The following is a 13,212-nucleotide window of genomic DNA, read 5'->3' as shown; positions in this document are numbered from 1 at the left end:
AAGCCCATTAGGGTCTATGGGAGCAGGTGTGGCAACAGACGGGGTTAGCGACTGAAGCGGAACCATTTACCATCCCTGGAAGCCTTGTTATGCTTTAATTAAAGTCCATAGGAGGCTAAGCAGCTTAAGGCTCCTCTCCAAATGACAGAGTCCTCAAAGGAATATCAGAAGGAGGGAGAACAGCACTTTCTCATCTACAGGAACCATGTCCGAGAAAAGCTAGGTATCTCAGTGAGGGTCTCACTGGTGCAAAAGCAGCAGACCAGAAGGCAACGTTATGTAACTGCTTGACAGTCTGTGAACTGTCAAAAACTGAACTGTCAACCACAACAGGTGCGTGAGGACATACAGCACTGGTGCATTAGTAGCAGACCAGAAGGCAACGTCATGTAACTGCTTGACAGTCTGTGAGCTGGCAACAACCAAAGCTGTGTGGGGAAGCCTCAACTCCTGACTGACTAGTCTGCTGCGGGCGAGTGGCGGTAACCACAGTGGGTTGCGGAGGCTGACACACCGTGTCAAAACACGGCAGCTTGTGGTAGCTCACGCACGGCAACGGAGTGCTCCGTGTGTCTGTGGGAGTCAGCATGCGTCTGGCAGGGTCGACAGCGCATGGGTGGAGGAGCTCTCACAACAAGAGTGTGGGAGCAGGCAGCCATGCTGGGCGCACAACCGTGGCAGGTTGTAGGCAAACGGGTGCATCGTCAACCTTCTCCGCAGTCGGAGTGTGGGAGCAGGCAACAACCAAAGCGGAGTGGTGGTGCGTGGTGGGGACTGCCGTGGGTTGCGGAAACTAACGCATCGCGTCAAAACACGGCAGCTTGACTCCACCTTCCCACTGCTGATGCGGTAGCTCACGCATGTTAACGGAGGGAGCCGCACGTCGGCTAACGTTAACATGCGTCTGGCAGGGTCGATTGCGCATCGGAGGTGGAGCTCTCCGCAGCCGGAGTGTGGGAGCAGGCAGCCTCAGCGTGAGCTGGGCGCACAACTAGGCTAACGAGAGCAGTGTCAACCTTCTCCGCACGAAACTCCTGCATAACCGCAGCTAACTGAGTCTGCATAGACTGCAGTAAAGACCACTTAGGGTCTACAAAAAACGGCAACAGACGGAGCAACTGTCCGTTGTGACTGAGGGTCTAAAACAGCTGGTGCGGCAACAGACGGAGTTACTGCCTGTTGCGGTACCACCTTGCCTCTCTTGGGAGGTGTGCAGTCGTCGGATGACTGCAGCGAGTCCGAACTGACCCAGTGGCTACACCTAGGCCGTTGGACTTGCGCGGAAGGGACCGACTTGCACTTAAAAGCTGCAAGATTTGGTCCATGGTTTCTTACGAGAAACCTCTTCCGCAGACGAGGAATAAATGGGCTCTCTCGTCTTTGTGTGGGTGGGGCGATCTCACGTCGGCAAACGTGTGTAGATACACCCGAAACCACGGAGGGAAAAACGTCTATTCGTCGATCAAGGCCTGTGGAACCCATAAGTCGTTCGACATTACTTCTCCCCTGGGCTTGGGAGCTTGTAAGAGGTCCCGGACTAGGTGAACAACTGGCACGAACAGACGAACCCTCGGACGCAACACTGTAACACTTTGCGCATATCACTTTATCACTTTTGATTTTCTGTTTGCACTTATTTCACTGAAATCGAAACTTTAACTGATTTCTACCTGAAACACGCAATCCTATCCTTCATTAAAAGGTAGTGATTGCGAAAACAGTTTTACAATGCAACAGAAAAACATAAATAAAGATAAAGAATTCAGTGGCTGGAAAAGAGACTAAACACTAGATCAAATAAACTACGTTTACAATCTCTCACCGCATAAAGCCTGGGAACAAGAATAAAACCCTAGAAACGTTTTACCTTCTTCCCCTACAGCGACTAGGGAGAAGAGAGAAAAAAACGAGAACAACGTTACCCGCTTGAACGAAACGTTTATTCTCCTCTCTCTCCCTCCGTCTCTATCTCTCTCTCTTCTCTCTTGATTTAGCACCTGAGAGAAGAGCCCAATTATATATCGTTAAAACATGTTATTTGCTAAAGGAAAAAACTGAAAGGTTTCCCAAATAAAAAGTTCCTTTATTTAGAATTTAAACCATTTAAGCTAAGAAAGAATGAACGAAACGCTAGAATCGGTTTACTCTTACTGCAAAGTGAAACCGTGAAACACTCTCTCTCTATCGTAACGATAGAGCGCAAGTTGAACGTTCTGAACGTCAACAACTGCGGAGACTAAAAACTAAACGTTAGTTCATCTTTGAAAACAGTACGAGACTATCAAAGAAAATCTTCCATAAAACATTAAAATTAAAAAAAAAAATTAAATTCTTTAAAGGTTAAATACGATATAACGGGCTCAATGTTAATTAACTTCGGTTCCAAGTTAGGACCGCCTACTATTAGGAAAGGTCGCATATAAACAAACATAAAAATTTATTTTTTTTTATAAGTTTATAATAATTGGAAAGTTAACCGAAGAGGCCTAAAAAGGCGGAGAGATATAAAATAAATGGATTTATAACGTGTTAAGCAAAATTACCAAAAACCTAAACACACTTCCGTCTAAGGGAAGGGTCGGCCATTTAAAAGTGAAAGAGAGTCCATACTCTCTTCGTCACCATAATTAAATCTATCCAAAACGATTCAAGTTTTGAAATGAAGAAAAAACCCCTGCATAGCGAAAGCTCAAAACTGGAATAGTGTACTTCACCAAATCGTTGTGAAAACAAATCCAGTTAGGGACGGCGTATTTAGTAGGTCTTGCCGGTGGCACGACAGAGGAAAAATTGGTTCTTTGTTGACATCGAGTACTTGAGTACCTACTTGACAGATGGCGCTGTTGATGTACACCCCCACCTGTATAGCGATCGCTGGCGTATCCCGACCGTAGGTTTTTTCTGTCGGGCAACAGAGTTGCAGCTATATGATCATCGGGTAAGTTTAATATTGAAAATGTAAATTTACATAGAACTAAAAGACCCATACTTCTTGGACAAAAGCTACAAATGGAGGAAGGTGAGTGACAGAGCGATGTGGTTTATACCACATTTGAGGAGTACTTCTCACCACTCCTCATCTTCCTAGAAGTTAAAGATTCTCATTTTGATAAATTTTCAGCCAATTATTTTCTTCAAGTACTGAAGTAAAAGACTCAAATAAACCAGTGGTACATTACTCAATCCAATAGCAATTGTTTATCAAAAAAAATATATAGCAAATTAACTGAACTACCAATTCTTCCTTACTAGTGAATTGTGGGGTAAGTATGTAGAAACATTTTAAACACCTCTTTGAAACAACCTTTGTTCATCACTGCTAGATATATGTATCATCTTGTATGACCTAATAAAGTTTACACATGGAGAGCTTTAATAATCTTAAAGAACAATTTTTTAGCATCCTTTTATTAATTTTAAATATTTTCTTTCACAAACTAGGATGATATTGCATGCTATTAATTTTTTTCTATTTGCATGTCTGCCATACCCATAATATAATAGAACTTTATCTTCACTCAAAAGAAAAAGAGAGGCTTTCTATTCTTTCTGAATTAATCATCTACGAAAATTTTGGTCAAATCCCTAACTCAAGCGAATACACAAAATATAATGCATAGGACTGCCATAATGTCGAGTAACGATGTACTAGGTAAAATACCAGATCAGATTACTTTAAAAACAAATTTTTAGGGCTATGTCAAAATTTATTTCATATTGGAATATTAAGACCAGATATGTATCAAAATAATCGCTTTTAAGTAATTCCCATTCATAACACCAGAAGACAATTCTTTGAGGATACCTGTGATAATAATCATTGCTAAGTAAACAGTGCCCCAAAGTATATTTCCTTTAGGGACCCCATTCTCTAATTTACTGTATATATAACTGGGTAAGTGTTGTCACAGTATACTTGGTATGTTTTATCACACAAAGTACTGTACATTATTTTGTAAGTAGCCTTTAAAATAACTTCAAATGCAATAGTACCACCACCAGTAGTTAAAACTAGATCTCAATGAATGAAATAAATAATGAACTATACACTTCCCCTTGGTAGCTACTATAACAATTGATTCATTTCATTAAAAATTAGGAAGTTGAAGTAAGACTTATGGATGTCCCATACATTACTATGGTCTAGGGAAACAAAATTGAACATATTCTGACTGTCCCTGCTAAACTACTTTAACCTAAATGGTCTAGTGTTCTCTAACAACTACAGTACAAGAAATATTAAAATAAGAAGGGTTCGCTTAAAAAAGCTTCAGAAATTTATAGAAGTTCCAAATTTTATCATAAAAAAATCTAAGAATAAAAATTCTAGAGCCTTGTAGTTAAAAACTACATAAAGGATATATCAGGAAATATCTGTTAATCTTCCATAAAAATTACTTCAATGCATGTAAAAATATTCAAAGTAAAAAAGATTACATCTTGAAGAGAACTTCAAGATTTTGGCTTTTCAAATATCAATTAAGAATAGTAGGATGGATATAAAATTTATTACGCAAACTCCGACCTAATGTATGTCTATGCTATACTGTAGACACTCTAACCACCCATCCCAAACCAGATTAATTTACTGCATGGTGAGGCCCAAAACAGTTTGTATAGAGTAAAATGTATAAGTAACATACTGAAAATATTACAGTAACCCAAAATGTTCCTCCATATGAATGGTCTAAAGCTGGAAGCCTATTTGCAATGAGCACCCAACTCATTGTTTACATCTCCCCTCTATCTTTTCCTCTCTCGGAGATACGCGATCACTATGACATACTTTACCTGTGCAAAAACACAACTTCTACATCCACGTCTTCTCGGTCCTCATGTAAGAAGTCTTTCAGAAAATGACTGACAGACTCGTAGGTGATATGGCCACACACCACTATGTGTCTGTAATAGGGGTAAGAGGAAGGCGGGAAAGGGTGGAGGAGAGAAAAGAAATATGTTAAACCAAATATCCAATAAAAGGTTGATATTTCTGATGTCAAGCATGCCTATCAGGCTTCACACAGGAAAAAGAGTCTGAGCAAGACTAACACAATGGTTTCCATGTAGTAATTGATTACAGCATAAACCACAAAAACAGCTAATCAGAAATATCAACATTAACTTACTAGTAAAATAAAAAAAATTCAGGATTACACACTAACATTGCCATGTAAGCTTTATTTCTTGTAGTTTAAGAATTAAAGTACATTATAGAATACTGCTAATTATCACAATTTAACTGGAAGGTCAACAATCACTCCAACAGAAAAGCAGAATTAACAAAAGCGTAATCTTATTTAACTTCTTCTTAATATATTCATTACAGTAGTTGTCATTCTTGACATGCAGCTATTACTGCTGTAATGATGATCATGCTTATCATGTGTGCTTAGAATGATAATGAGGTCAAGAAATGTGAGTGCTTTATATGGCAAGAATTAGGCCCAAAATTGACTAAGACCTAATAATGACACCAACAACTTTCAGTGATTCTATCATGTAACTTTTACATAAACTTAGATTTTAAAAGATCCTTTTCAACAAAACAAAAGTGTCTTGGATTCAGATCAGCCGTATCTCTAGCAATTCTTGGAAACAATATCTCTCAAAATCATATGACGAAAGGAATTTTCATGTTAACTTAAGTCTCGACACCACCATCTGCATATAAAAGAATATTATAATTCAGAAATTAATGAATAACAAAAATTGTGCTGCGTAAATATTACAAATGCATGTATTTTCAAACCCAGTGAGTAAATTCATACTGTATATATTTTTGTGTATGCATATTACAGTGTAATAAATGTGTGGAATTTTGTGTCTGCAAGATAGCAGACATGGTATTTTGTAATATTACATCATTCTTGATCCAAAATACTTTCCAACAAATTTCTAAAATGAAAGTATCTTTGGACCAAACTTTATCTTTACATTGAGACAAATGATGCTGTGCTAAAATGTGTATAAAGTAAATGTTTGCAGTCAATTTGCCAATTAAAATTCACATGCTTAGGAGAGAGCAAGAAAATAAAAGGGTGTGATATCAAGAAACCACTATAGACGCCATCTGTATAGAGCTCGTATACAAAGAAATAGAGTCTGCAGACGTCCTTTATACTGCACATGAAATACCTAAAAAAGGTAGAAACAAGTGAGCACTCAATACAGAGGAGAGTAATAAATATATGGTTCTCTCACACTGAGAACAACAAGCTTTAGAAGGTGTAGTACTAAATCATTTATATGAGTAATACACCATAATTATTATTCCCAAGTCATGTCTGAATTAATCCCTATGTCAGTCCTTTCAGTAAGGATATTAGCGTCATATATGGATTGGATTGTATCACATGATATGGGCCTAAGGTCAGGTGCATACTGTATATGAATGCAGAGAAAAAATACAGAATATCACACATATATATCTAATATGATTAAAATTAATATCTGTAACAGAAATGTTTATAACATGTTGCCTGGGACCATGAACTTTCATATCTACGATAATGAAAGTAGGTGATATATTATAGAGGAAATACCGGATAGGTGTTAACATACAATTGCGTTGTAAAATATAAATGAATAAATTGATTGTACAAACTTTAAAAAAAATTTTTTTGCTGTATTGTTTGCAATATTATATGCATACAATATATATATATATATATATATATATATATATATATATATATATATATATATATATATATATATATATATATATATATATATTTGAATTATAACACCTGAAAATTATTGAAAGCCATCTTAGGAACAAAAAAAAAACATCCATATGACAATCAAACATCATTTACCTGCGTATGTATTATGGCTGATACAACTTGGATAGAAGCTGTACATGCATACAAATGCATTGAAATATTTATCAGTGTATATAAACATATACATTTTAGTAGTGATATAATAAACAAAACATGTACAAGCACACACTAATATAATGTATATAATCAACTTTCAGCTTGGAAAACTCAATCACAACATATTAAGAAAATCAGAAAGAAACCCATTAGAATCTAAGAACCACAAATAATGAAAAAATTACAGTAGCTTTGTACTGAAACCTAACAAAGGAGCATTGAAAAAGATAAATAAAATGAATAATCTTTCAACATATAATGGAAACATTACTACTATATGGCAACTCAGCTACAGACACCAAAAGATAAATGGAAACTTAACAACCTACGAGCCTGAGTAAGGAGAAATATACCTCATATTAAACACCCGGTAACTAATTAAGTAAATACTTTGGATTACCAGTACTGTACATTGGTAGCCATTTCCTCTAAGGCACAAAAATAATTTTAAGAGCAGTAATGGAAACCTCTACTCATGAATTCTGATTTTCCGTAAAGATAAGCCGTCAAGACGACAAGACCCTCATTCCACAGAAAGATTTAAAGAGTATTGGGAATACCTTATGTATTTGAAAAATTAGACCACCAAGCAAAGGAAATCAGACCATTTGGAAATGAGGCTGTTTAGAACAAAATCTTGAAGTTCCAGAAGTTATATCACTGACATCAGTGCACAAGTTCAACTTACAAAATGGCAAGCTTCGTAGATATAAGTGTAGGCAAAAGAGATATTACATTTACTTTTGATGAAATTTCTTAGAGCCTGTTCCAAGTTGCCTACAAGAAAATTGGTAATATGGAGGAGAGGGGCCTGGAAAACAATCCACCAAAGCATTTATTTTCTCAATAAATCTCAGTTAAGAGAGCTACCAGCAGTAAGGTAGCATTAATTTCTGTAAGGCCAGTTAGAAAAAAAAAGCCTGGATAAGTTGCCACTCCACACACAGATGCTGGTAATCCAGGATTTAAAGCAGAATAGCCTTCACACCTAAAATTTTATAAAGAAAAATATGATAATTTTGTTTCACCACTTAGGATCTGGAACTATCATAAAGATATTTAGAGAATAGTTGTTTAATGAGTTGATAATAATATGCCAGTACTCACTTACAAGCCAAGTTTTATTAAGGATGAGCCTTAAAAGACCTCAAATTATTTAATTTTTCCAACTAGGGTAATAGATTAGCTAGTACAGTACAGTCAGCCCTCCATCTTTGTAGGTTCCGTCTTTGTGGTTTCGGTTTTTCACGAAACAGAGCTCTGCTTAATATCTAAAGTTTAATTTGCTTGTGGTTAGGACTATTGCGTGCTCCCTGACATTTTCAAACTGACCATGTTTCTATGCACCAGGCCTTTGGGCCATTCCCCTCCATGCACAACGCTACTTGTCTGGGTGACCCAGTGTCACTCTCCCAGGGTCCATCATAGTGAAAGCATCTCCCACAAGTGTTTGTCAAGCAAAAGTTTATTTATTTTTCACAGGTGTTAGCTTAGGTATGTGTTACATAAGGATTTTTACTGTACAGTACAGTACATACTTCTCAATCCCCACTATTCATTGTGGCTAAGAATTGTTCAATTATCACATTACTAAGAATGGCTGATAATTCTAGTTAGTCTCTAAGTTTTTGATTCTTCAAAGACATTTTGACTTATACACAGTATATAAGACCTTGTGGAATATTTCAATATATTGACCTTTGAGCCCAACATTATGACTGATGAATGAAAATTTATAAATTCAGGGTTTACATTAATAGAACAATCAAGTCTCATATTTCAAACTGTACGTTGAGATGCTTTCCTAGACAAATTGAATCTAGAATTCTAATTATCATACATCTCAAATTTCTTGTTGACCTATCTCTTTCCTTCACTAGCATCCCACCTCCATCAGTGTGGGAGTCAGCAATATGAACATCATGGGAGGTTCATAGAAATACATATAATTCTAATATTTTCTATTTCTATACAGTACTTACCTAATTTTCATATGTATGCCCACCCTCCTCCCCACTGACTTGTGATATCAAGGAATAGGGAATACTTTTGACTTCAAAGCTCTCCTCATCATTAACTAATAGATTGATTCATTACTTTACTAGGGCATGAATCTTTGAAAGGAGAGAGAATGGGAAAATTTTTAATAAGTATTGGGGGTAAATGTCGATAAATCAAGCTTCTGGAGGAGGCAATATGAACATCAGGTATGGATAGAAATAAAAAATGTATTATTAAAATTCTGTTTCAGTAGGTTTATGATCTTTCTATCTAGCATCTTTTTAAACATAAATAAATTCTACTACTGTACTTTTCTGAAATCACTTGCTTTTAGCACTTTCATGTCAATTCCCATACGCTGGTTGACTTTTCATCTTTACTGTATCTAATAATTAGATATACAGTACTCAACAAGAATCTTTATTGGAAAAAATAGAGTTCAAAATTACCGTAAGAAACTAAATGGATATATTGCACTGAGAAAATTAGCAAGATGCTGAATTATGTGAGATACAATAGTTTTTGTAAAAATTAATCTTCTTTTGGTAAGGTCAAGTGCTACACCCTAGTTGTGAAGTATACATTAAATGATAAGAGAACACCGTATTTGCTGTATTTCATATCAACCAGTAACTTTGATAATGGAAAGCATGGATGCCAGAAAGATGTACAGCTGAATAACAAAGAATGCTTTAAACCTTTTCCCGCTATTATATATTTTTTACCACCAAAGCTACGTGTTGAGTGGATTATATTCATGTGCATCAAGAATATCATAATTTCTCTGCAGAAAAAAAAAAAAAACTTTTTAGATGACACTTTTCTTTACATTTGGAATACTGCCAAAGATTATCAAAACCTGCAGTCACAACAAACTGGAAGGGCCAGGCAATCTACATCAGCCAAATAACCTCATATATGGAACTTTGTCAGTTATACTCATCTGACAAAGCTACCCCCTCAACTATGGTACCTGAAGGGATTTCAGAGACCAGCTGCATATGCAAATCTTACCAAAAGCAGATCAAATAACCATTGCTGGCTATAAATCTGAGGTTAGTGCCTTCAATACATTAGTTTTTTATTTCAGTCAAAGTCAAACAAATCCAAAGTATATAAAGCCAAGAAAAATTTTGTGACAAACATCCTTACTGAGCTCATTAATAAAACCATCATAAAACTAAGACTTCTCCAACATCTACCAAGTAACTTTACCAAAGTGTTTCTTAAAATTGCATGTGGCCAAATTATGACAAAAGCTTGGTGACATATTTTTGGTCACAAACCTTACTAAGCTTATAGATAAGAAAGACAAAAATCTAAAAGCTTATCTCTTGTTATAAGACCCTTCAGTGTCAATAGTATACTTTTTTCTCTACAGAATGCGTTGTTGGACAAGTTCCTATTTGGATAATCAGTTAAAGTACACTATAATAAAACTGTGCATGCAGAAATATACAGTATATATATTTCTTAACAATAATCTGACTTTGTTGGCTGTACTCTAATGGATTACAGGTGAAATCTGTATGAATATATCCAAATCCAACAGAAAGACAGAATTTAAAAAATAAAATGTATTATTTAAATACTTACCTGGTAGTCATCATTCCCTAATCACTGAAGCCACCTACTTTCCGACCTCTAACAAAAATATTTTCTACCCCACTCTCTCACCAATCTTCCCTTACTGGGAGCCAGTAGCTCGAGAGGTGTGACCAGGGGAACATCACCTTGATTGGTGTGACCACAGGGGAAACATCACTACATGTTTATTAATACCAAGAACTTCATATAATCAGTCGTGGGCCTGTTCATACCATTAAAATATTTTTAGACATCACTAAAAGGGAGGAGGGATGAAGGGAAATATATGTCTACCAAGTAAGTATTTAAATAAAAAAAAATTTATTACAAAAATTCTGTCAATTTAAATGAATCTTTACTAGCAGTCATTACGCTGAGTCCCCTACTCTACTGGTGGTGAGTATGTGATGGAAAGAGATAAAATATAAATAATTATAAAATCACACTCAAACCAACCTGATACATCTTACTTATAAACCTAATCAATGTTCCATGTTTGCCTTAATTATGGAATGCTTATTAATTTTCGATGCTTTACCTTTCATAAAGCTAAAACATTCCTTTAGTATGTTTAAACTCCCTATCAAAGAGGATACCTTGAACACATAAGGATTTTGGTGTGTTACTTCCACAAGAGACTGATTGAGAAATTTGTGCTGAATTCAATAAAATCAATATCCAAAGTTGAGCACTTGGTACAAAGACAAGAGTCAAGGAACTGGGAAATTCCTTTGCTACCCTGACTCTTCTGTATCTCAGAATCAGATTGCATAAGATATGAGCCGGAATTCATTCTTAGTAGTGATATATGTAGCACTATTACTAATCAAATTATATACTTATATTTGGGATAGGTGTATAAACTTCAAAAATTTAATATTCAAAGCAAAGCCTATCACATTTAGAAGGCCTGGAGCTTATCAATTTATTAAACTAAAGTCAAAGCTCTTAGTAGGAATCCCCAGAGAGTAATCTCCTTTCACCCCATCTTTCTCAATGATCTAAAAAACAAAATTTGTTGAACTCTTGGTCATCTCTTACATATAACTAACAACAGATTGTCTCCATATCTAGGCATATATCCATAGCCAATATCTTTACAGTCAGCCCATCCGAATACCCGAATTTGATGACTGTCTCCTATCAACACTGTCTCCTATCAATTAGCTTGACTTGTTGAAATAGTTAATTTAGGCAACTGACCCATCTATAAACACATAACCTTTTTGAATTACTCGTCAGGTGAAGACCACTAGTGACTCAGAATACATTAGGAGCTACAGTATGTACTTGTCCACTTCCACCCACATCATGATGCAGCCATTGTTGGCCTAAGCACATGCTGCTAAAGGCTTATTTAAGATTTAGGGTAGTGTGTATCAAGTTGGGTAAATTATATAATTTCTTTAATACTTAAGTAGGTTGAGTTAGATCTGGTTAGGACATTTTACATATATATTTTGAATTGTGATCCAACTTCCTACAAAAGCTCTTAAAGTTGTGTGCCTGGCACTAGATTCATAATACACCATACCACATTACATATAAGGGACAATAAGTTTGCTCATCTGCGCATGATGCAGTGAGAGGAGGGATATGTGGATCCACATTCCTAACCTAGTCTTCTATATCACAATCCAATAATCTATACATGATACTGGATTGTGGAGAGGCAAGGGTTATGCTACAGAAAGATCTGGACCAAATTGAGAGATTGAGGGTTGTATGGAAGCAGTTGACCCTGTAATGTGCTGTTTACCATTAATATCCTTGCCACATGGTACACCAAAACCCTAAGTAGTCTACAGCATAAGACATTAGCCTAAGCTTTGCAACTTGGCAGTTAAGCTAAGATAACTGCCACTGCCTGAAGTAGCATTAGCTTCCTCAGGCTCTAGGAATCAATCATTAACCTGAACTACCTTCTGACATCAAACTACACAAGCCTAGCCTTTTAAAGATTCTCCCTTCCTTCTGCTATCTCCATATCCAATTTTGAGATTTTGAATGTTTAGACACTTGCTACCTAAATCATGTGGACTTCTCATGACACCTAAATAAATGGAACAATAGTGACATGTCATTGATTTCTGAAAATTATCTAAGTATGGTACTTATCCTTTAAAACTTTCAATACCTAACTCTTTAACAAGAAAACAGATAATAGTTAGAACAAAAATATATGGGCTTCTGGAGAAGAAATATGAACATCAGGTTCATAGAAATGATTATGATTTTCTAAGTGGATAAGACTTAAACCATACAACAACTCATTTAAATAGTTGAATAATTTTCAAGTCACTACTCTGTCTTGTAAGAAAATTCATAACATGCAAACATATTTGGAATTATCAGTCTGCAGATGAAACTTCAAGAGTAAAAGGGAGTAAGCTATCATGAGTTCACTGCAAATTCCCCCATGAATAACTAACCTAGCCACCTAAAGGGCTTGCACTCTTTGCCAAAAGATGTTTATATGGATATATCTTTTAGCAGCAGTAAATGTATTTTCAAAACTCTTGTACTGGTAATCATTTGGAACAGTTAGAAGTGTGATGTTATTCCCTTTTCGAGAGCTGACCAATAACCGAGGCAGTTTGCAGCAGTAGATAGGCTATACTGCATAAATGCATGAATCTGGTAAAGCACCGGCCATGATACCCTGTTCAAACACTGCTCACGTTATGTTAATATTAAGTACCATAATTGAAATAGTGTTGCATTCTAGTTCAATTCTGGAACT

General features: G+C 36.0%; 1 protein-coding gene across 46 annotated transcripts in view; it reads right to left on the bottom strand.

Annotated features, from left to right (window-relative positions):
- The window catches only part of slo (calcium-activated potassium channel slo), a 608,128-nt gene that overhangs the window by 161,692 nt on the left and 433,224 nt on the right, over positions 1-13,212 (bottom strand). For all 46 annotated transcript variants that reach the window (XM_068393381.1, XM_068393340.1, XM_068393345.1 and 43 more), the window contains one exon: positions 4,792-4,902. In XM_068393381.1, the coding sequence (XP_068249482.1) occupies positions 4,792-4,902 (111 nt within the window). The remainder of the gene's footprint in view (positions 1-4,791; positions 4,903-13,212) is intronic.

Source organism: Palaemon carinicauda, chromosome 19 (assembly GCF_036898095.1).
Source record: "Palaemon carinicauda isolate YSFRI2023 chromosome 19, ASM3689809v2, whole genome shotgun sequence".
In the NCBI taxonomy this organism is placed as follows: Eukaryota; Metazoa; Arthropoda; class Malacostraca; order Decapoda; family Palaemonidae; genus Palaemon; species Palaemon carinicauda.
This window is presented reverse-complemented; position numbering and strand designations above follow the sequence as displayed.